Below are 22,982 nucleotides of genomic sequence, written 5' to 3'. Positions count from 1 at the left end.
GCAGCGGCCAATGGGCGGGAGGGGGCGTGGCTCGGTGGGCCGGAGAACGGGATGAAGGAGGATAAGGAGAACACTAGGCCTAAGGAGAAGCGGGCGCCCGGGGGCCCCCTGGACCTCAGGGGGGGCGGGGAGCCCGAGAGGCTCGAGCGGCCGAAGGACAAGAAGGAGACGCTCAGCAAGGTGAGGCTGGGGGCGGCCTCAGCCCCGGCGCTGGCAGAGCGGCCCTGGGTTCCGCTGTGCCTGGGGGCTCCCTAGCTCGGGGCCGGGGCGTGCTGCTGGCGGCGCTTCCCCCTCTCCCGTGCCCCGGCCTGCGCGCCTGCCCGGCGCTCTGGCGAGCTGCTCAGTAGAGCCCGCGCCCGTGCGGAGCCCCGCAGACCCCAGCGCCTCAACCCCCGGACGGGGCCCGTGGACGCTGTTCTGGGGATGGGGCCAGGCCCAGGGCGCCCGGGGGAGCAACTTACAAACGCGGCGAGTATCTGGCGGTGTCTCGTTTTTCGGTGCCCAGCCGGAGGTGCCGCGATCTGATGGTTTGCTCGGGGGGTGCTGAGCTCGCGTGGCGTTTCGAGTGTTGTCCGCACTCTGCAGAGCCAGGGCCTGCCTGGCATCCGGACCCCTGGCCACCACTTGGGAAATGTTTGGCCCAAGTCACTTGCTCACCGTAGCAGTTAGTGGCAGGCTAGGGAACGGAGCTCAGGAATCTTGCCTTTGAATTCCTTGCTCTAATCACTGAGCCACATTTCCTCACTTAAAGCCTGAGACTGCTCCCCTTGGGAAGTGAGTAGGAATCTTTTATTTGACTTAAGTGGGTGCTGGATCAGACCCCCAGTCTCTCTGTGCTTTCTTGAAGAATTGTGATGTTTCTAGGTCACTCAATACATAGGATATAAAAATGGTATTGAAGCGTGCTGGGTGAAATAGATTTCCCCATGAGCCACAGTTGCTGACTTAGCTTTGTTATCCTATGACATCTTTCAGTTAAGAAATCTGAAATAAAGTCGGGGCAGACAATAATTTTACTCTCTTAATATTCCTGTGTTAAGGTGGTAATTCGACGCTTGCCTCCCAGCTTGACTAAGGAACAACTTGAAGAACATCTTCAGCCTTTGCCTGAACACGACTATTTTGAATTCTTTGCTAATGATTCCAGGTACAACACTTCAGGTTTAAATTTTTTCATGTAACTCTAGTATGTCAATTAATTTACACTTGTCCATAGTGTATATCGTTAAAATCATCAGCAACTAGCCAGCTTCATTTCCTTACACATTGCTATTTTTTGTCCTTTTGCAGTTTGTATCCTCACATGTTTTCCAGAGCATACATCAACTTTAAAAACCAAGAAGACATAGTACTGTTCAGGGATCGCTTTGATGGTTATGTTTTTGTTGATCACAAGGGCAAGTAAAAATAAAACTTGGTTATATACTAAAATGTTTCTATATCAATATTTGATGAGATTTAGGAAATTGTCAAGTAGTTTATTCCCAATTTTGTTCTTATTGTACACTTTCTTTTAGTGCCATAATTATACTTGGGCACCATATAATTGAGATTAAATACATGGTGCTTGCATGTAGACTTTTCGATAAACTTCATGACACTTTTTGTAGTAGATTTTAAATACAGCTTAAAATAATAACAATAAAATCCCCTTTTTAAAGCAACATTAGTGCTAAATTTTCTAAACAAACTGCCGAGGAGGAATTCTAGCCCATTAGCAATTTACATGTGTGTATAGTCTAAGTTTAGTTAGCTGTCATTGCAGTATCTTGTTATATGGTTTGTTGGGAGCATTCAGCGCCTAATACTAAGACTAATTGGTGTTTTGGCTGATATCTTTTAACGCATATATATACTGGGTGAAATTCTGGCTCCATGGGAGTCTTGCCAGTGTTTCCAGTTGACTTCCGTGTGGCCAGAATTTCACCTGAAACTCTTGTTTTATTTGGATTGTTTGTTTTAGAAATTTTACTTTTTTATTTTTCATCTTCCACCAACCAGTTGCTTTTTGTGAAATAGAGCTATGACAATTGAAGTCTCAGTTATTCAGAAGGCATTGAGTGGCCAGTTTCATGTTCCAAGCATCAATTTAAATTACCTAGATTCTCTGAAACTACTTCTCTGTTCTGCATGGACTTTTTGTCAATCTCATTGGGTTTTGTCAAGAACAGAAATTTCCCCTTTCTCCATATTTCCAGTTGAACACACAGTGTTCTCTCCCGCCCTCCCCCCCCCCGCACCCGTCCCCTCCCAGTGAATGAAGCAGGAATAGGGGCAGGGGTCGGGACGACAGCATGTGGTCATAATGCATAACTATCAGGATGCTGAATTAAGGTTGCCTGAGAAACCTTAGCTCTGGCATTTCCTAACTTTTGAGTATTACATTTTGCAACTTTAACTTTCTTTTAATGTAGTTTTGTATGTGTTTTGTGTATAGGCTGGAAAGTGCTTTGAGATCCTCTTGCAATGAAAAGGTTATAAGGAATGTTGTCATGTGGTCAGATATATAAACACAAATTCCATAGCTACTATCTATTTATCTGTTCTAGTGTTGTTTCTTATAAACACGCCCTAGTGTCCCTCCCCCAATATAATACACTGTCAGGAATTTAGTGTTTTGGTTTTTTACATTGGTGATTAAACAGTTTTAATATTTAATAGGTCAGGAGTATGCTGCCATTGTAGAATTTGCACCTTTCCAAAAATCTGCAAAAAAGAAGAATAAGAAAAAGGATGCCAAAACTGGGACTATTGATGATGGTACAACTACTGGGGTTGTTTGTTGTATGCATGCGTATGTGGTGCATGGTATCTGATAACAGAAATTTGAATTTATTTTGACTGTGTGGTGTCCTAATGTAACAATATAATGTTTGATACTAAACATTTAACATGCAACAGTGACACTTCTGTTTTTTCAAAATACCTTGTCTGTTTTACTGTAACAAAAGTACTTAAGGTATTATTGATATTATGATAGTACCTACTGGTCCCCAGCAAGGGATGGGCTTCTGTTGTGCTAGGTAATGCCCACACGTGTAATGAAAAGATGGTTCTTGTCACAGTTAGCTTTTGCAGGCTTGGTACACTGGAAGAAAAACAGACAACTGCAAAACCAATACAATATCTTAATAAGCACACTATGGAATAAAGTTGTTAATAATGCAAGATTTTACTATTAATTGTGTACTTTACAAAACATAACCAGACATGGTTCCTGCCTCAGAGTTAGATTTAACTTGGCTAAAGACAAATATCAGGCAGCAGCTTATAAAACTATATAACCCATTCTTGTTTGTTCGTAAGTTTGAAAATGCAGAGTGACTATTGAAACTCCCAGAAGAGGGGTCAGTATGTGTATTTTGTAGCACAAATCGATCTTTCTCTCCAGACCCAGAGTATAAGAAGTTTTTGGAAAGTTACAGTGCAGATGATGAAAAGTTAACATCGACTCCTGAAACACTGCTAGAGGAAATAGAGGCAAGAAACAAAGAGTTAATAGGTATGAAAACTGATATCTTGTATGTGAACCTCTTCTCACAGTATAGGAAGACATACAAAGTACAGTATTTTGTAGGTTTATGACTTTTGAACTTTGGGGATTCTACATTTCTTTTTAGGTTTATTTAGTATCATAAAGTCCTTAGAGTAATACTACTAATGAAGATCTACTTTATTCATCCCTGGGCCATTCCCTCTTCTTAGTTTAAATTGCATATAGTAATCTTCTCCACTACCTATACTAAACACCTGTGTTATGTGCTGTTAAATTCCAGTGATGGGTGCATTGGCTCCTTTTAATATTAGCACTGTGGGATGGGAAGTGATATATCAGTGTAAGTTACAACTCATTTTAGTTTAGCTAAAACATTAAATGAGGAGATGTAGCTATTCATAAGTAAATGAAGGGTATACATTTCAAGAAGAGAGAGAGAAGTTGTGGTACAAGTAAGACTGAAACTGAGCAAAATCTAAGAGAGACTGAGATAAGTCTTTCCCTCTAACTTATGAAAACGTATCTTGATATTTGTAAAGGCAAAAATATTTATGTTCTTAATCTTTATTTAGCTAAAAAGACAACTCCCCTTCTGAACTTCTTGAAAAACAAACAGGTATGATTTCTCTTTATAATCTATGTAGAGTTTTTGGTTACAGTTTTTGATAACTTGCTCTTAGAACTTGTGTAAGTACAGTGATGTCTATATAGTAAGATTTTCTTTTGTAGTAAATGGATCTAAAGACCTTGTTTTAAATAATTCTCCCAGAGCTACAGAGTTGTTCAGGTAGGTGGGAGCACTTTCTGCTTCCTTCTCTCCTCAGAAGAAAGTTGTGAGACTTTAAAAAAAAAAAAAAAAAAAAAAAAAAAAAAAAGATGGGGGAGGGAGGCTGGGGGAGGAAATATTCTACAACTGTTTGTTCTGCGGCAGGATTGCATCCTGTTGCCTAACTGGATCCGTGCTGCTCAGCAGATGGTAAATATAGTGGAGCAGATCTAACAGTGCAGCCGGACTTGCTTGCAGAAGAAAAATGTAATGTGTGCAGGACCTTAGTCTAACAATTATAATCATGTTTCAATGGGGTGAGGTTTTCTTGTACTCTTTATCCCAAATACTTGGTATAGCCTGGGTTCATGCTTAACAAACTGTGTGTTTAGCAGGGATTGATGGTGGCTTCCAGAGTATTGATATCAAGCTATATTTTGCTTAACATGGTGGTTTAATAACAGTCCTTGTCACGGTGGAACACAGCCATGTGAGCTGCAGCTGTGTGATTGGCAAGCCATCTTCTGTTTAACATATTGTTTGCAGCTACCAGGATTTAAGTTAATGCCCTCTTGGTGATTTCTCTCCTATGAACCTATTTTTCTCCCAGGTGTGTTTAACTTTTTAGGGTGGGTTCTGATGCGTTGGTGTTTTCATTTTAAAATATAGAGTTAATGATTTCTGAAATATACATAATAATGCTGCTCCAGTGAATTTTGATGGTGTCAATAAGTTGCTTAAAAGTAGTATACAAAGGGAGAGACAAATGTTTTGTAAAGCTGTATATTTTAGAGAATTTTGTCATTTCAGGGCATGGTATCTTATAGAACTCTTAAAAGTAACTTTTTTTCTTTTTCTAATGTGGGAAACGTTTGTGTGTTTTTGTTTTTGTTTGTTTTGGTCCTCGTCTCCCTCCCCACCTTTCCAGAGACTGAGAGAAGAAAAAAGAGAGGAGAGGAGAAGAAGGGAACTGGAAAGAAAAAGACAAAGAGAAGAAGAAAGGAGGAAATGGAAAGAAGAAGAAAGAAGGAAGAGAAAAGAGGCAGAAAAACTGAAGAAATTTGATAAATGCCCAGAGAAAGAAAGGGATAAATCAAAGGACGAACCAAAGATTAAGGTACAGAACATGTCATTGTTATAGGCTGTTTTCATTCCCTGTAAAAGTTGCATACCAAATGTGTTCACTGAATACTTATCCAAGAGTAACTCATGATCTTGAAGGAGTAGACTAGTTATTTCATAATGTTCATGCTTTTGTTAACATACAGTAAGGATTTGTGTGATTGTTAGTTGCTTTAGTTTATCTTTAATAATCAATTTTCATTTGAATACTTGTGTATATGCTTTTGTTCCCTAGAACATATGAATTTAATATAATCTGGGTAACTGGATATATTTGATTACCATCTTCAGTATTTGATCTTGTTCTCATACTGTACAGGGAAATGAATCTTCTGGGATTGGGATCATTATTTTAGTGGTAGACATTACTACCTCTGAGCACAGGGAGTATGGAAATAACTAGTTACATATATGTATATTTCTCATATTAAGCAGAAGTCACTTCAACCCAGTAGCTAAATTAATTCTACTTTGCAGCACAGTATAGAATGAGCCTTTGATTAAATAGAACGTGTGTTTTCTTCATAGCTACTTAAGAAACCAGAGAAAGATGAAAGAGACTTGGAGAAAAAGGAAAGGTTCAAGAAACTGGAAAAAGAAAATGTGAGGGAAGAAAAGGCGGCTGGCACACTAAGCAGCGTGTCAGCCAAACGATCCGATGGAGAGACTAAAGAGGAGAAGGCAAAAAAGTTAGTATTCCAGTACTTACTATATATGACTTACTAACAAAACCCAGCCTTCTAGACTAGTAATTTAAAACTTAGGCTGCACTGCCCAGGAACAGCTTTTGAATTCAAATGAAGAAATGTCTCTGATCGGAATTGTTTGGGAGAGTGTACTCATTTTCACGGAGTAGGGTGGGTCCATCTGGACTTGAACTGTTTCATATCTGTTTGTTTAATAGACAAATTTTAGTGTTTTATCAATAACACTTGGGTTTTCAACTGAAGATATTTACAAATGGAGCCAAGCTCAGGAGTTGGAGCCCAATTCAGGAGGCACAGCCCTTGGGCAAAGATGGCTTTAAGCCACCTCTGTGCCCTCCAAATTCTGGGGATGGCTTTGAGCTTGCAGTCTCTAGCTCCATAGACTGCACTTATAGCGGCTTCCGAGAGCACAGGGGCCACTTTAAGTCCATAATACTCATAATGCATATCCCTTTAGAGGCCTTGGCAGGAAGGATAAGTATGGCCATCCTTATGCCAGAATGACAACCATGTACTGAAATAACTAATCCTCACAACATCCATGTGATGTATACAGGTGTGGGTTTCCCCCATGTGTCAGAGGAATGAGGCAGAGATTTAAGTAATTTCCAAGGCCACAGAGGGAGTTAGGAAGTCGCACAGTTCTAGTCACATAGCTGACTATCTGTAGTGTTCTCGCTCATTATTAAGGATTACATCCTCACTGCAGTTTATTTCTGTATCTGTAGTAAAATATGACTGTAGGCTTCTAGGATATTTTAACTCTTGTCTAAAATCTACAAATCCATGTCTAACAATATTGATGCAAATTTGGAGTTGTAGTATTGCTTACTACTAGCTGTGATTTTGATTATCCAGTCTTCTAAGCTTAATTTCTCACTGTGTTTTTTCATACAGATCTGAAGATGAATATGGAAAAGATTACAGGGACTGGGAGAGAGACTTTGAAAGAGAGAGAGAATATGAGAGACTGCAGCGGGAGAAACAGAGACGCCAGGACGAAGAGCGTCGTAGGCAGAAGGAACGCTTTGAGAAGGAAAAAGTTTTTAGAAAAAGAGAAGAAGAGGTTAAAAAGGAGATGAACTTACTCAGAGAGAAAGGAAGGAAAAATGAGCTTCCAGACTTTACAGGCAACATAGAAAAAGCTGAGAAAATAACCAAAGATGACAAAAAAGAGGATGCAGCTAAGAGAGATCGCATCAGAAATAAGGTGCTGGCTCTCTTTGAATTCACACCCACTCTATATAAGGTCTTGTTTGTGGTTTGATGGTGAATGTTAATTAAGGGGCAGGTCATGCTATTTCTTACCTTCTTGACATATTTTTTTCTCCTTCATATAATAATTCAGCTGTAAACTTTGCCATCATATATGAGGGGAAAATAGACAGATCTCGTAAGCTTTGCTGCTGCTAAGATGAACTTAGTCTTGGCAAAGTTCTTGTTGCCTTTGTAGGAATTATGTACAAGTCCAGCTGTTACTGGCAAGTTCTGAACAAAAGTGAATAAATGTCTGTCTGTCCTGGTTTTGCCAGTAGATAAACATTGGCTTTTTGCGTCACCAGAGAAGTGATATGGTAGGACCAGATTCTTGCAGATGCTGCATGTGGGTTAATGCCAGTAAATACGTTTCTATGAGCAAGAGAAAACAATATAGCAGGCAGCCACCCCTATTATACCTTCTCCAAAACACTGCAGAGGCTGCTGCATCAAATATAAGAGAGGCAACACTATGCAGTGTCATAGTATAGACCCATGTTAATGTACATATCGTTCTATATGCAAAATACCCCCCCAAATATGTATTCCTTCCATGGATAGGAATACATCCAGTTTAGATGTGCACTAATTCTGCATTGGCAGCATCTATGGTGTGTGTGTTTCATGGTTTTTTAGTTAAACGTTCCTTGGGAGAAGCTTTGAAATTTGCTCATGCGCTTGAAGAGGACAAACTGAATTGTTCCTTAAAATATTATCCTTGTGAATGCTTTAAAATACTTGGGTGCATAATCTAAAGCAGCTTTCTCATCTGTGCTATTTGAGCAGTTACTCTGTGTCATTGGGTGTCATTGAATAATAGTATTTTGGGAAAGTCTGAAGAAGTCTGTGTGGTGTTCTGTTTGCCTTTTTTAGTATCATCTCTTTAGAAATGATAGGAATTTTGTCTTGTGCAAAAGCATCATATTGTCTGATACCTTCTGATTTATTTCAGGATCGTCCAGCAATGCAGCTATACCAGCCAGGAGTTCGAAGTCGAAGTAGACTGTGTCCTTATGAAGACATTGCTACAAAGTCTGTGGACCAAGGAGCAGATAAACAGGAAAGTGAGACCAGTAATACAAAAGAGGAGGAGTGATTAGCACGCAGGCCTTATGTGTTCTGATTATTGAAGCAGCCAAAGAGCATGTACTACGCAATCCAGAAGTGCCTTCAAAGAGAAGGAACAAAGGAAGAAAAGGGGACATTGTGCTGTTGGATGTTTCTGAGTAAAGAACCTCAGAATTTTGAAATGTGTTCTCATTGTTACTGGAATTTATGTTCATAGCAGCAGACTACAATGGAGAAGAAAATGTTTGCAGTTTGCAAAGTAGAAAAGCTTTTTGTGGCCTTAAGTATGAGAAATGCGAGTCATGTGGTCAGGAGGATGACACCTGGATCTAAAAGCAGAGCTTTTTTGTAAAGCAGTCCTGAACCAGTGTGTGGTACACTTAGAAAGAGGAGCAAAGTTAAAGCTGCAGTTATGCTCAAAAGCTAACATCCGAGATTGCTGTGCTGTATGGTGTTTGAATCTGAGACTACAATATTTACAAATAAACAGTGTAATCCTAGCACTAAAACAGCGTTCTCAGACTATGGTAGCTGGGCCATCAGTAGTCTGGGGAAGCCTTTCCTGGTTTTATGCAGAACAAACCTTTTCAAGGTAGAAGCAGTAGGAAGTTTGGAAAGTGGGGAGAGGCCTTATAAAGAATCTTCCAGGTAGGAAGTGGGTTACTGAATGAAGTAATTGAACTAAAAGATTGCAGTGTAGGAATAATTACTGGGTATTTCCTTTTTTTGATAAATTGTCATGTAATGTCTGTCTGCCTACACTGAAACAATTATTTTTTTTTTAATTTCAGTATAGCTGTGTAGAGTGTCTGATTCTTTTCAAGCATTCCCTCCTTGTTTTCAGTGTCTTAAAAGTAGGAAATTTGTCATTTCAAACTCTGCTTCATCTTTCCTGATCCATTGGAGTGTTATTTCACAGCCCAGAAGAAACTGCACCAATAATGATCCTCTTTAAGCTAGCAAGTTTTAGCCTTAGCTGTTTTGTACTAAAACCAATAAAATCTCAAAATATTAAAGATACTTTAACTTATTTGTCTTCAGTGAGACTTTTCTATTTGGAGGCATGACAGAGCTAGCCTTATCTCATGTACTGTATTTATCCTTTATCAAAGCTTTTCATACTAATATTGTCCATTAGTTAACATTGTCAAGTGGCCTCAAACTCAGTAACAAAAAAATCCCTGTACTCTGCTGAGAACAGTGGAGAATATTAAACTAATACATCACTGTAGCTAAATTACAGTGCATAATGTTACTGTAACTCCTCACTTAACATTGTAGTTATGTTTCTGAAAAATGTGACTAAGTGAAACAATGGCCACGTCCAGACTAGAGTATTAAAATCGATTTTAGATACGCAACTTCAGCTACGTGAATAATGTAGCTGAAGTCGAATTTCTAAAATCGAGGTACTCGCCCGTCTGGACGGCACGGCATCGATGTCCGCGGCTCTCCGTGTCGATTCCGGAACTCCGTTCGGGTTGATGGAGTTCCGGAATCGATGTAAGCGCGCTCGGGGATCGATACATCCCGTCCAGACTAGACGCGATATATCGATCCCCGAGCAATCGATTTTAACCCGCCGATGCCGCGGGTTAGTCTGGACGTGGGCAATGTTAAGCGAATCCAATTTCCCCATAAGAATGAATGTAAATAGGTGGAGTTAAGTTCCAGGGAAATTTTTTGCCAGACAAAAGGCATTATGTACATTTTAAACAAGCAATTTAATACTACGCTGGGGCGAGTAGTGTGTACGTGCTGTGTGTTTACAAACATACTGTACATACAATACAGTACTATAGTTGGGAGGTGCCCCTGCCTTACCCCACACAGGCACAGCCCATTGGCACTGGAGATGAGGGAGGCTGGAGGTGCTGTAGGCTAGGAGAAGCATGTGCAGCAGCAGCAGCTTCTCCTATTCTGCAAGCACCAGGGGCAGGGGGACGCTCAACCCTCAGCCTGCCCAGTTCCCCTAAGCCCTCATCCTTGACCTGCCTTTTCTCTCCCCCTCCCCTCCACTTTCTGCCCCTTACTTCCCACTCCAGTCCTCTCCCCTCCCTTCTAAACACCATAAGCCAGCTGATTGCCACGGCAGGGGAGGGAGGGGGAGCCTGCAGGCCGGAGTCACTCCTCCCCCCTCCCTGGGGCAATCAGCTGGCTTGGGGGGGAGAAGGGGAGCCTGCGTGCTGAGTCCTCACTCCTCCCTCCTGCCCCCAAAATGCCACAAGCCAGCTGACTGCTGCAGGCAGGAGGGTGGGGGGCACTGATCCCTGGTATCTGCCGGCAGGCAGGAGGCGCTATGGGAAGCGGGGGCATAGGAAGGCTGCCAGCTGTGGAGAAAGCAGGCAGCCAAACAACATAAGAGTGGAGCATTGCACACTTTTAAATGAGCGTGTTCCCTAATGGATCAGCAATGAAACAACGTTAACCGGGATGACTTAAATTGAGGAGTTACTGTACTTTTACCAAAAAAAAACAACAAAACAGTAAAAATATAACTGTTAGTGGAGAGAAACCTCCAAAATACAGAATGAGTCCTTCCTTTTCTGCTATTAATAACCCCACCTTTGGCCTCCTAGGAGAAAAGTAGAGGAATCTAACATTTAAAAAAAAAAAATCTCCACTTCTGTTAACAGCTAGGGAAGATCCATAATCATCTTCTCTATTTCTTCGCTGGCTGGCTGATCTTAGTCAAAGATGACACAGCAAGAGGACTGGGCCCAATGATATTTTCTTAATAATTGGTACATGGGAATAAGGAGGATTGAAGAAGTTTGATCTCTACATTCGTGTTGCTGCACCTCCGTAATCATATATAACTTAATGCTATTCTCTTCAACTGAATATAGGTGCTTTCCTTTCAGACCGCTATCTACAGATCTTTGAATTAAATACTACCCTTGAAAAACCTTTTGAAAAAGCATAGTGCTTTCTATTTCTGAGGTACCATATCATGCAGTCAGTGTTGGAATCTTTCAAGGTAATCCATTTTCATTGCAAATTGTGTTTAAATTATTTTTTAACCATTGAAGATAAAATGTCTGTAACTAGTAACACTTTTCCTTTCCTTGCTTACATTTGCTCTGCTGGATCTCATTTTACCAGAGCTGTTTTAGCACAATCACTCAACAGGCTATCCTATAATTATTTGTCACATACTTTCTTTCAACTTCCTATCTGGTACAATTACTGGCAGACAGGAACCTGGACTAGCTGGACCTCTTATCTGACCCAGTGTGGTTTCATAGATTCCAAGGCCGAAAGTGACCAGTGTGATCATCTAGTATGACCTCCTGTATAACGGGACATAGAACTTCTAGAAAAACATCCAATCTTGATTTTAAAATTGTGTATGTGATAGAGAATCTATCATAACCCTTGGTCAGCTGTTCTAGTGATTAATTACTGTCAGAAACATATGCCTTATTTCCAGTCTAGCTTCTGCTTCCAACCATTGGATCCTATTATACCTTTCTCTGCTAAACAGAAGACCCCTGTTAAATATTTGTTCCCTGTGTAGATCCATAATCAAATCACCCCTTAACGTTCTCTTTGTTAAGCTAAATTAATTGTTGTGATTTTGATATTCTTAACATTGACTTCAGAGTGGCTATATAATTGGTAGAAAATTGGAATGGGCCCTGAGTTCTGTGGGTTGTTTTTTTTTTGTAGGGAGGAAATGTTTGCCTTTAAGCTTTTAAATGCTCATCTTGAAACATATCTTCCTTTTGACTCCTCTCATGCTAAGGCTGTGATTAGTGATCTATTCCCTACAAATGTAGACAGTAACTTGATTACTGCTGTGAAGGGGTTGTAGTAACAAGTTCACCTTTCCTGAACCACAATTAGGACACTGATATTTCTCAGCAAATTATATATGACACGTAGCAAAGCATAGGTTACCTAAGAGAGCAGCTAAGAATATCTTACATTTCCATAGCTCCTTTGGTCCACTATGATCCTAAAGCACTTTATGTACTCCACAAACTGATCTCCAAATCATTGAATACACAAAGATCACTTCTTGCAAAGCAGCTAACTCAAGGGTGCAACATCAGCTTATTTCAAAGCACAGAGCAACACTGCACAGTAGTTTATATTTGGAAAATAAAGTCCAGGAGTTTAGGAAAGCAGAAAGTTAAGTACTGGAGTTACAAAAAGTGTGCAAGGCCATTAATCGCATACTGCTCTGAAAGACCATGACTCTGTGCATTGTGTGATATTGTGGATGGCTTTTCACAAATGGGCTTCCATAACTGCGGAGGGGCAATACATGGCACACATATTCCAAGTCTGGCACCAGACCACCTAGCCACTGAGTACATTAATCACAAGGGGTATTTGTCTATGGTTCTTCAGGCACTTGTGGATCACCGTGGGCATTTCATGGACATTAACGCAGGCTGGTCCGGAAAGGTGCATGATGCACGCATCTTTCGGAACACTGGCCTGTTCAGGAAGCTGCAAGCAGGGACTTTCTTCCCAGACTAGAAGATCACCGAAGGGGAAGTCTAAATGCCCATTGTGATCCTGGGAGACTCTGCCTGGGAAGAGGTGTGGTCCTGGGACAGTTAAAGATTTGTGTATGTCCAGGTATCACATGCAACCTTGTCCTTTGGAGTACAGTACAGCGGGTAATGTACTTCATCAAGGCTAAACTACAGAGGGACAAGTGCTGAGTGCAGAAGGTACTCGGAGTCCGCAGGGGTGGACTGTAACGGGGCAGGAGTGAAATGCAGATGGGTACAGACTGGAGCCAGGAGGTTGATAAGAGTGTGTTGTCAGTGTCTGGAGGCCACATGGGAAAGAGTTTTGTGACAGGAGGGTGGGCGCAGAGCTGTTGGGTTTGCAGTGCTAGTAGTGCCTGGAGTGTGTATGCTTGGTGCTCCATAATGTTTAAGAGCTGTTCCAGGGCTTCATTCTGGCGTGTCCTGTTCTCCTTTCAGTCCCTCTTCTCACTGTCCTGCCACTCCTTCAATTCTTGTATTTCGGCGGCAGAGTGCATGACATCATGCAGAAAGTCTCCTTTAATTCTTCATGACCTCTTTCAAATTCAGCGCAGCCATTCAGCCGGCAATAATAAAGAGGGAGGCTGGGCTCCCAAAGTCATATCTGTGAAGCCAAAATGCAACATTTTACAGAAGCAGTATTGTTTGCAATACACAGAACACTGAATCAGTGATTTAAAAATGCAGCCACTCTTCACATACCTGTCACTAACTCGCTGACCCCAGGTAAGCACACATGAGCCACAAGACCCCCAAACTGGTGAGTAACCACAGGGACAGGGGAAATCAGTGTTGCAGGACCATACTATACACTGGGCATGTGGCTTTTGGGGAGAGCCAGTGGTGTGTGTGTGTGGGGGGGGAAAGTATCGGTCTTATAATCATCACTTACTTCCCCACATTTTCCACAGCCTGTATTCATTATGGAAGATATCTCGCTGCTGAGAATGAGCAAGGAATCAAGGGGGAGTCTTCTCCAAGGGCATCCACCTTGGCCCTTATGCGGCTCACCTGTGTGCAGCAATGCCTCCTCCCCCCCAGAGTGGTACAGGGAAGTTACCCTTAATGAGGTAAGAAACAAAGCAGCTCTGCCGAAGAACCAGTAGCTCCATGAGAGTTTTGTGGAGATCTCTGAGGCAGATTTCTGTGAAGTGAGGGAGTCAATCAACGCCCTGTTCTGCCGCTCAGACAAGGCATGTGGTAGTACATGCATCATACTGACACAAGCCTACTTTCTGCAACCCTCCTGCCCTCATCCACTCACTTCAGCAATTCCCAAAATCAAAGCCACTTACCCGGGGCCTCCCCTCCTGTTTGCTCTTCGCTAAGCTCCAACAGTTCTGACTGGCTAGCCTCCTCCAGGGCAGAGAAAAGCTCCTGGCTGCATGCATCTCTGACCTCCTAGTCATCCTCTGTCTCTGGGTCCTGCTCCCCCTTCACATCCTTGTCCAAGATTTCCTACTTTTGGCTCGGTGCAGTCTCAACTGGCATGCAAGCCACCAAGTATCACATCCAGCTCTTTGTAGAAACGAGAGCTCATGGGCGCAGCACTGGAGTGGCGGTTTGCCTCCCACGCCTGGTGGTAGGTGTTCCACAACTCCTTCACTTTAACCCTGCAGTGCACTGTGTCCCAGTCATGGCCCCTTTCTGTCATGCATTGTGAAATCTGTTTGTAGGTATCATAATTTCTACAGCTGCAGTGCAGCTGGGACTGGACAGCCTCCTCTCCCCAAATGCTGATGAGGTCCAGCAGCTCAGCATTGCTCCAAGCGGAGGATCGCTTGGTCACCTGGAAAAATGCACTAAGACCACTGCTCACCAAGCAAACGGGAAGGGGACTTTCAAAATTCCCAAGGAATTTAAGGGATGGGGCTCATGTTTGGTCACTTGAGGGCAGGGCAGTAGAGTTCAAACTGATGACCAGAGAGACGAGGACAGGCCTTGTGGGACACCTCCCAGAAGGCAATCACAGCGCTGTAATCAACCATGGTGTCTACACTGTAGCCCTGGCGCAGAAATCTGTATGCCTCTTGTTGGGGTGTTGTTTTACAGCGCTGCAACTGCACAGCTTCTGCACACTAAGTGGCTTGGCTGTGTGTACACCTAAGGAGTTACACTGCAGAAAGCTGCTTTACTGTGCAGAAACTTGCTCGCATAGACAAGGCCTAAGTTTGCCCATCCAAATACTGGTGTAACCTTGTCTAGTTGGAAAGAGCTGATTCCGCACAAGTCCTGTGCCAGCAGCAGACGCAGCCCCTGCCCTGAGAAGCTCACAATGGAATGACAACTGTTTAAGGCAAACTTTCTAAAAACTGCTAATGTATTGCTTTTTAAAATTTCCACAAAAAAGCAATTTTTGGATGGTGACCTGTTGTATTTTAAGAAAACAAAAGACTTACCCAAGAAACAAGAGTGCATTAAGGCCTTGTCCCCTTGATTTTGGTAGGTCCTACCAAAACAACATTGAGAGTAATCATCTTGGGGGCGGGGGCGGGTTTGAACAAGACAGATCGGCTCGGTCTTTGGGGCGGCTTATGGCGGCGGTGTCAGCAGCTTTGGCTGCTCAGAGAGCTTAGGATCCTGCACCTTAAACGCTGTCTCTTTAACACGGAGCAGACGCGGGGCGCGAGTGAGCGAGACGAGGCTGCAGTAGTCCCGGGGAGGCGCTGGGTGTCGCTGTTCCCGAGGCCACCTCCCATTATCCCTTGCTCCCTAGCCCCGCCCACTCCTTTCCTGCGCCGCCATTGTGGTGACCGGCTCGTCGCTGCGCACCATGGTGAGACAATCCAGCCCCATCCGCTGCTGCGCGGGCTAATCCGCGCCCGGCTCCGGGTCCAGGGCCTGCGGGGCCCCCCCCGGCTTTCCCCGCGTGGAATCGGGGGGTGGGACGGGCTTGGAGGGCGGGGGGCGTCTGGGCCAGGGGCCGCCCCCTTCCCGGCTCCTAGCCGGGGCAGCCACCACCCGCCCGAGCGGGTTCCTGGCGGGAGGCTCAGGCCGGCGAGCGCGGCCCCTGCGGGGGGTGGGGGGGATCTGTCCCTCCCGGGCTGGAGTCACCCGCTGCGTCCTAGGGCCTGGTGCTGCCAGCCCATGTCCTGGGCGCTCCTGTCCCCCGGTGCCCTCCTGTCCCCTGCTGCTGGTGGGGGAGCACTAGACTAATACACGTGGCCTTGATTCCTTGGGGTGAGGGGAAGGTCGAGCGCTCCTTGTCCTGTACATGGCGACCTACCCCTTGGAAATTCGTGGTAGCGTTGGCAGTGGAGCCGGGATTTGTGGTCGTTACTGTTTGCGATGCCCCCTGAGCTCTGGAATGGATTTAGGTTACTGAGTCCCACTTAGCACTATAGGTACTGCTGCTCCCTCTGTGGTTGCAGTCAGCTCCGTGTTTGTCAGGCCTGGTTACGTGCATTTAAGTGTGTGACTCAACCTATTTAATGAACCGGGTGCAGCTTTGAATAGGTTGAAACTGATGCAGAGTGTCCGCATGCACAGTTGCACCAGTTGACCTCAATCTGTTTACCCGTGTCCCTTTAGTTATCACTGATATTTCTGTGTGTAGGCAAGTTCTCACAAGCTCAGGCTGCATCTGTAGGGAGGTGTCTGAATGCAGCTTGTTATAGGGAAGAGTGTCTCCAATGTCTTCCCTTTATCTTTTCATCCTCAGTCGTCCCACAAGACGTTCAAGATCAAGCGATTCCTTGCCAAGAAGCAAAAACAGAACCGGCCCATCCCACAGTGGATTCGCATGAAAACTGGCAATAAGATCAGGTAAAAACAGCTATTGCTTTCTGCGAGTTCACAGCTCGCTGCCATACCTGATCAAAAAAAATATATACACTTCTGCTGGCATAGCTATGTTGGTTGGGATTGTGAAGGTCCATGACTGACACAGCTGTACTGACCACAGCCCCCAGTTATACAAGCTCCATGTACATTATGAATAGTGGCAGGTGGATCAAAGATTCTTGTTCTCATGGATGTGTTGTGAGGAAAAGCCATCTGTGATTACCCTGAGGGCATCCATCCCCTCCCTGTTCTTGAAATACAGTGTCTGGGGAACCTTACTACTAAAGAATTTCCATCATTGAAGGTCTGTGGATGGTAATGGGCTAGTACATAAAGTTTGGACGATTTGTAACCACAAATCATTACCAGAATGCATATGTAGACTGAAATACTGGACTTGCTTTTGTACAGTGTTGTTCACAGATGTATTGCATGTCAGTATTTGCTTGTGCTATGTTATAAATAAGGATACATTTTAGGCATGGAGGTCATGGCAGTCACAGATTCCATGACTTTACCAGACATCTGTGACTTTCTTCAGCTGGAGCCGGGATTGTCCCTCCCTCTCCCATGGCTGCGGGTGAAGCCGGGACTGTGCAAATGTGTGTGCACCCACCGCGCAGCTTCGACTGGGGCCTTGTGCACTCCTCCACCCCCTGTGCTGGAGCTGGGGCTGTGTGCCCCCTGACCCCCACTGGCTGCACCCACTGGAGCCATGTTTGTGCACCCCCTAGCCCTGCGGGGAGCACCCCCCCCTGCCGTTATTTTTTTTCAGTAAAGTCGCAGGTCAAGGGCTCCTGTGAATTTTTATTCAAATTCACAGTCCATTTTGGTTAATTTCATCGTCACAGGATTTTAAAAATCATAATTTTCATGATTTCAGCTATTTAATCCTGAAATTTCACAGTGTTGTAATTGTAGGGGTCCTGATCCAAAAAGGAGTGGTGGGGGAGGGGGGGTCACAAGGTTATTGTAAGGTGGGGTGGTTGCGGTACTGCTACCCTTGCTTCTGCGTTGTTGCTGGTAGCGGCACTGTCTTCAGATCTGGGCAGCTGGAGGGCGGCGGCTGAAGGCAAAGCAGCACCAGCAGCAGCGCAGAAGGAAGGAGGGCATGGTATGATATTGCCATCCTTACTTCTGCGCTGTTGCTTGCCGAGCTGGGCCATCAGTCAGCAGCTGCCACTCTCTGGCTTCCCATCTCTGAAGGCAGCAGTGCAGAAGGGCAACATGGCATGGTATTGCCACCCTTACTTCTGTGCTGTTGCTGGTAGCGGCACTGCCTTCAGAGCTGGACAGCTGGAGGGCGGTGGCTGAAGGCAAAGCAGCGCCAGCAACAGCACAGAAGAAAGGAGGGCATGGTATAATATTGCCACCCTTACTTCTGTGCTGCTGCTGGCGGGGTGCTGGCTTCAGGCCTGTGCACCTGGCCACCAGCCGCCGCTCTCTGGCCACCCAGCTCTGAAGGCAGTGCAGAATTAAGGGCGGCCCTCCTAATATAACTTTGCTACCCCCCTGCAACTCCCTTTTGGGTCAGCACCCCTCCTCCCACCCACCCCCAGTTTGAGATACGCCAGTGTCCCCTGTGAAATCTGTATAGTGTAGGGTAAAAGACCAGATTTCACAGTCCGTGGCACATTTTTCATGTCAGTGAATTTGGTAGGGCCCTATTCATTACCCATGACCTCTCCATGACTTTTGCTAAAAATAACCATGACAAAATCTAAACCTTCATTATAAATAAAACTTAAACTACAACAACACTTCAAACAAACAGTCACAGTGTATTTCTCTTTGACCTGGTCTGCACTACTTGATATTGAACAGCAGAGCAACGGCTGCATTTCTTAAAAGTGCCTTAGGTTTATTCATATCCTCAGCTGCTACAAGTGAAGTACTGAGCTCTTTGCAGGAAAAACTCCTTCAGTTAAACTATGCATATATTTCTATATTTTACTTCTATATTTTCTGCTGCTGGGTCCTCTTTTTCCTCTGAGTAAGTGTAGCTGGTGGTTAAAGCAGGAGGCTGGGAGTCAGGATTGCTTGGTTCTATTGCTGTCACTACAGCTAATTTGCTCTCTGTTCTTAGGAAAGTCACTTTGCTCTGTGCCTCGGTTTGCCCATTTGTAAAAGGGGCATAGTACCTATCTAACTGTGTTCTAGGCATGTTGAGCATTAGGGTTACTAAAATGCATAATTTTAATTATTTTTGTCTTCCAACACTTAGTGCACCAAAAGCATCAGTTTTCAGCCCAAAGTATTTGATAAAGCAGGCTGCAATTACAGTGCTTCATTTTGTGGGAGTACTGCCATTTTCCTGCTGAGAGTAACTCTGTTAATATTGCCTTTGATTTCACCTATGCATTGGTGAAACCGCTAATCATTAACATGTACAAGTATGATATTTAGAGCCTTCAGTTATGCAGGTTTGGAATGAATGCTTTAGTGGATTTCCCTGGAAAAGTGCTTTCTCCATGTTGCAATGCACTGCTCTTGTGTTCCCGGATTCCACTTCTGTTTTGTTTTGATAAAAATGGTACTAGTGGTGATGTTTTAAGAGCTAGCCAGTTCTTTACTGCCAGCATCGAACGCATGAATTCTAGGCTATCTGTGACTGTCTTCTCTTCTAAAAGTGTCACAGTGTATGTCCATGCCCAATGCTGCTATCTCTAGGTAAGTTTGCTTCTGGGAACTTCACCTTTTTTAAAGCTGCTGATATTACACCAATATGGGTTCATATACCTAGTGAAAAAGGAAAGCAAGTATATATGGAAAATAGTTTAAAAAACGAATATGAAGTAATTTGCTATTAACATAATTAATTGACAAATTCCCAACTAAACCTTTACAAGCGATTCCAGCTCCTTACTAGTGGGTTAATTCTGACTGTGATTGTGGTCTGCATTACAGACTGTCAAGTGTGCATTGCTTATTAAGTGTGCTGCTTTTGTTTTAGGTACAACTCCAAAAGGAGGCATTGGAGAAGGACCAAGCTGGGCTTGTAAAGAGCGGCTCTGATGGGAACTCTAATGACACGCGTCTCTCCTGCCCCAAGACCTGAAATACGCATTGCTACAAAAACCACCGCTGACCCATTTTGGACTGTTGAACCTTGTTCTCGCCTCTCTCCCCCCGAACCTCCCAAAATCAAAATCAAACCAAACTGCAGTCTTGAAAGATGACTTTAGTAGACTCTTTTTGGAATATTATAACTGAAAAATGAAGACTGTTCATTTAGTGTTCTTTATTTCTGTGCTCAGATATATTGACTTAATTTGTATTGCCAGTTTTCAGGTTTAATAAATATGAGCATTATTGATCCTTTGAATAAATGATTCTGGCTGAATTTATTACATGCATTGCTTGAGACGGGTGGGTAATCTGGAGAATAGAGACTGAAATTAATGTGAGCATTTATCAGTGTGAGAAAAGATCCTGCCATCCCAGTCTCTTCTCTGTACTGTTTGAAACGAGCAGGCAAAACTAGTATCTCCCTTTTTTACCCTTTTGACACAACTATACATTAACAACCAAACTTGGGATGCAATTTAGAAATATGAACTTGCCCTTATTTAAAAGAAAATCTCAATCTGTATTGAGAAAGAGAGGTGGCTAGTCAGGGTTACAGTCATGTAGAATGTGCAAAGGACTTTACATGAATAAGTAAAATAATCAAACCCTTCTAAAGCAAACTGGAAAATCCCTAGTTACCAGGAGGTTCCATCCTGTATTGTCTTGGAGCTCATAAATTGCTGTATTCTTCTTATCTATGACATTTTGCTAATATTTAACGGTCTGCCTAGTATTCTGATACAACCCTTTTGTACACCAAGGGCCAGATTTTTCAAAGGTATTTAAGCACCTGTCTGCATCTTCAGATTCCTAAGTATCTTTAAAAATCTGGCCTCAAGTCCTTTTGTAGTGACTGACTGGGATGTTGTACATTCTCCAAAATCGCAAGCAGTGTATATTGCCAAAATGAAGCATAGAGCGATCCACATGCATTGGCCACTTCTTCACATTCAACTGTGGTGCACAAATTGTTTTATGTTGCAGATCCAAAAGTGATGCATTAGGAAAACCTTGCCCAGTCAATTTTTTATTCTCAAATAGCCAGATTGAATTTTGGAAATTTGTATTTGGATAGTCACTTTAATCCACAGAAGATTTTGAAGGTATAAAAAGTCAACAGTGAGATGTTGGGGATGACGAGGTGAAAATCTTTCCAGTTGGGGTTTTAAGTGACATTAAAACACTGAAGACTCTCCTCTTCCTACCTCTGATCAGTTTTCAGCACAACTGAATGATTAATGCTTCTAGTTGCAACATAATCAAAAAACTGGTAGTTTAAGAAGGGTGAAGGAGGTTGCTCTGTGGAGGTGGGGAGGAATAGTGGTTGGGAATATAATTGGTTGAGTCATCAGTAATTCCTGCACTCTGCAGTAATGACCCTTAACTAGATGATGCAATTACATGGCACATGACACAGCAAGATGATTTGCTCAAGATCACACTGAGTACCAGTGTCAGTAGGAACTGAGCCTTGTCTTGATCCCCTGCTCTCCATCATGTTGGGTCTGGTATATACATTCTGGTTATCTGGAAATAGCTATGTTTTACTTCTGTGTGCTGATGTGACTGAGACCAAGCTAGCTTGGTGCTGAATGGAGCAGAGGAGTGAGCTGCAATTGCTGTCCCTTCTAGGGGAGTTTAGTTGAAACTCGATTCCCTGGTGGCAGCACACCACAGCACGCCTTTATCACCATGCCCTGTGGGGCCGGCAGAGATGCTGTCAATTTTTAAGACGATAAATAAGGTGGAGCTGATCTTTTTACTGGCGTTCATAGTAAGGCAGTAAAGGTGCAGCATGTGTCGAGCTAGGTCATGTACTTTGCTTATGGCATCTTGTTGGGCCTTACACACTTACCTTTCTCTCCAAAGGCATTTTGGAAAGCCTAGTTACCAAAGGCAAGTGAGGCTAGTGCAGAATTAATCAGGGAGATGGGTAGCTCAGTAGTTTGAGCATTGGCTTGCTCAACCCAGGGTTGTGAGTTCAGTCCTTGAGGGGCCCATTTAGGGATCTGGGGCAAAAATCTGTCTGGGGCTTGGTCTTGCCTTGAGTAGCAGGTTGAACTAGATGCCTTCCTGAGGTCCCTTCCAACCCTGATATTCTATGATCAACTGTGGCAACCACAATTGTATGCAGCCCCATGGGCAGTGATACCAGGGAGGGGCAAAGCAGGGTTGACACATGTACAAATATCACTTTTTACAGAAACAGATTCACTAGCTAGTAAATCTTTAAAGAAAAAGGCAAAAGAAACAACAAAAAAGACAAGAACATTATTTTGTTTCTATTCTGTTTAGACCTAGTAACAAATAGAGACAAAACTGTACGTTATTTTTGAGTGCAACAAAAGCCTACATAAAATATTAGAATGATTTGGACGTGTCTATGTGTGTATTTATTTGTTTTTCCTAAAGTAAGTTAAGTATTTTAGGAAAAATTGTCTGGGTGGCCACCAGCAAGAGTTGGTGGCTGCACTCTGAGGCCACCAAAAAATGTCTAGTGAGACCCGTTGGGCTAGTGTTCTGTAACAGGCTTAGGACACATAAGTAATATCTGATCTTCCAGCAGCCCTTCCTGGGGATGTGTGATAGTCTAATTTCTGCCTCATCAAGAGGGGAGGATAAGTCTGCAACAGAAGATGAGCACGAAGCATTAATAAAGATGATTCAAATGCTTCAAATCTAACTGGAGACCGCGTGCTAAAAGTTGTCTCGCTCCAATTTTTTTAAAGGAGCTTTCTCATGTTCAGAGATCCTCCAGGAGCCCCATGTCTGAAAGCTTTATCCACGGAATCTCTCATAAGTTTTCCTCATGTTTTGTTTGTTTGTTTTAATCCAAAAGTTTTTGTGAATCTGGAATTTCTTCTCTCTCCATACGTACAACCACTGAGGAAAAGACCTGCTGTTTGAGGCTGCAGGTGTTTAGAAGATACAGCACTGAGGAAGGCTGAAAACCAATCTTGTTAGATCCATCAATCCCTCCCCTCTCCTTGTTTGCTTCCTTTCCTTAACCTGGGCAGGAGTGATCAAAGCCATTATTCCTACCAGGATAGGCTGCTGACAAAGTTTCTCCCCATCATGAGGGTCAAGGCTGGGATGAAACCAGTCACTTTACCATCCTGAGAGTAGAACTAGGCAATCCTTTCAGAAGGTATTTGTGGCAATGCTCGTCCAGACAATAGATTAAAATGATTCTTTGTTGTATAGCT

The 22,982-nt window shown here is 43.4% G+C and overlaps 2 protein-coding genes and 1 non-coding gene across 3 annotated transcripts; all 3 read left to right on the top strand.

The window, feature by feature from the left end:
* Positions 1–14: 14 nt before the first annotated feature.
* Positions 15–9,446, top strand: UPF3B (UPF3B regulator of nonsense mediated mRNA decay). Its single transcript, XM_050964568.1, has 10 exons — positions 15–180; positions 1,041–1,147; positions 1,291–1,397; positions 2,662–2,760; positions 3,392–3,502; positions 4,069–4,112; positions 5,191–5,379; positions 5,913–6,073; positions 6,989–7,301; positions 8,301–9,446. Exons 1-10 carry the CDS (start codon positions 52–54, stop codon positions 8,442–8,444), a joined length of 1,404 nt encoding a protein of 467 aa, XP_050820525.1. The 5' UTR covers positions 15–51; the 3' UTR covers positions 8,445–9,446.
* A 6,157-nt stretch (positions 9,447–15,603) lies between these two features.
* Positions 15,604–20,036, top strand: RPL39 (ribosomal protein L39). The gene is made up of 3 exons (XM_050964566.1): positions 15,604–15,700; positions 16,586–16,689; positions 19,661–20,036. Exons 1-3 carry the CDS (start codon positions 15,698–15,700, stop codon positions 19,707–19,709), a joined length of 156 nt encoding a protein of 51 aa, XP_050820523.1. The 5' UTR covers positions 15,604–15,697; the 3' UTR covers positions 19,710–20,036.
* LOC127057379 (small nucleolar RNA SNORA69) lies at positions 18,971–19,102 on the top strand. Its single transcript, XR_007776102.1, has one exon. It is a non-coding gene; the product is annotated as a small nucleolar RNA SNORA69 (small nucleolar RNA).
* Positions 20,037–22,982: the final 2,946 nt, after the last annotated feature.

This window comes from Gopherus flavomarginatus, chromosome 8, assembly GCF_025201925.1.
Source record: "Gopherus flavomarginatus isolate rGopFla2 chromosome 8, rGopFla2.mat.asm, whole genome shotgun sequence".
Taxonomy (NCBI): domain Eukaryota; kingdom Metazoa; phylum Chordata; order Testudines; family Testudinidae; genus Gopherus; species Gopherus flavomarginatus.
Note: the sequence above shows the minus strand (reverse complement) of the source record. Positions and strands in the feature narration are given on the sequence as shown.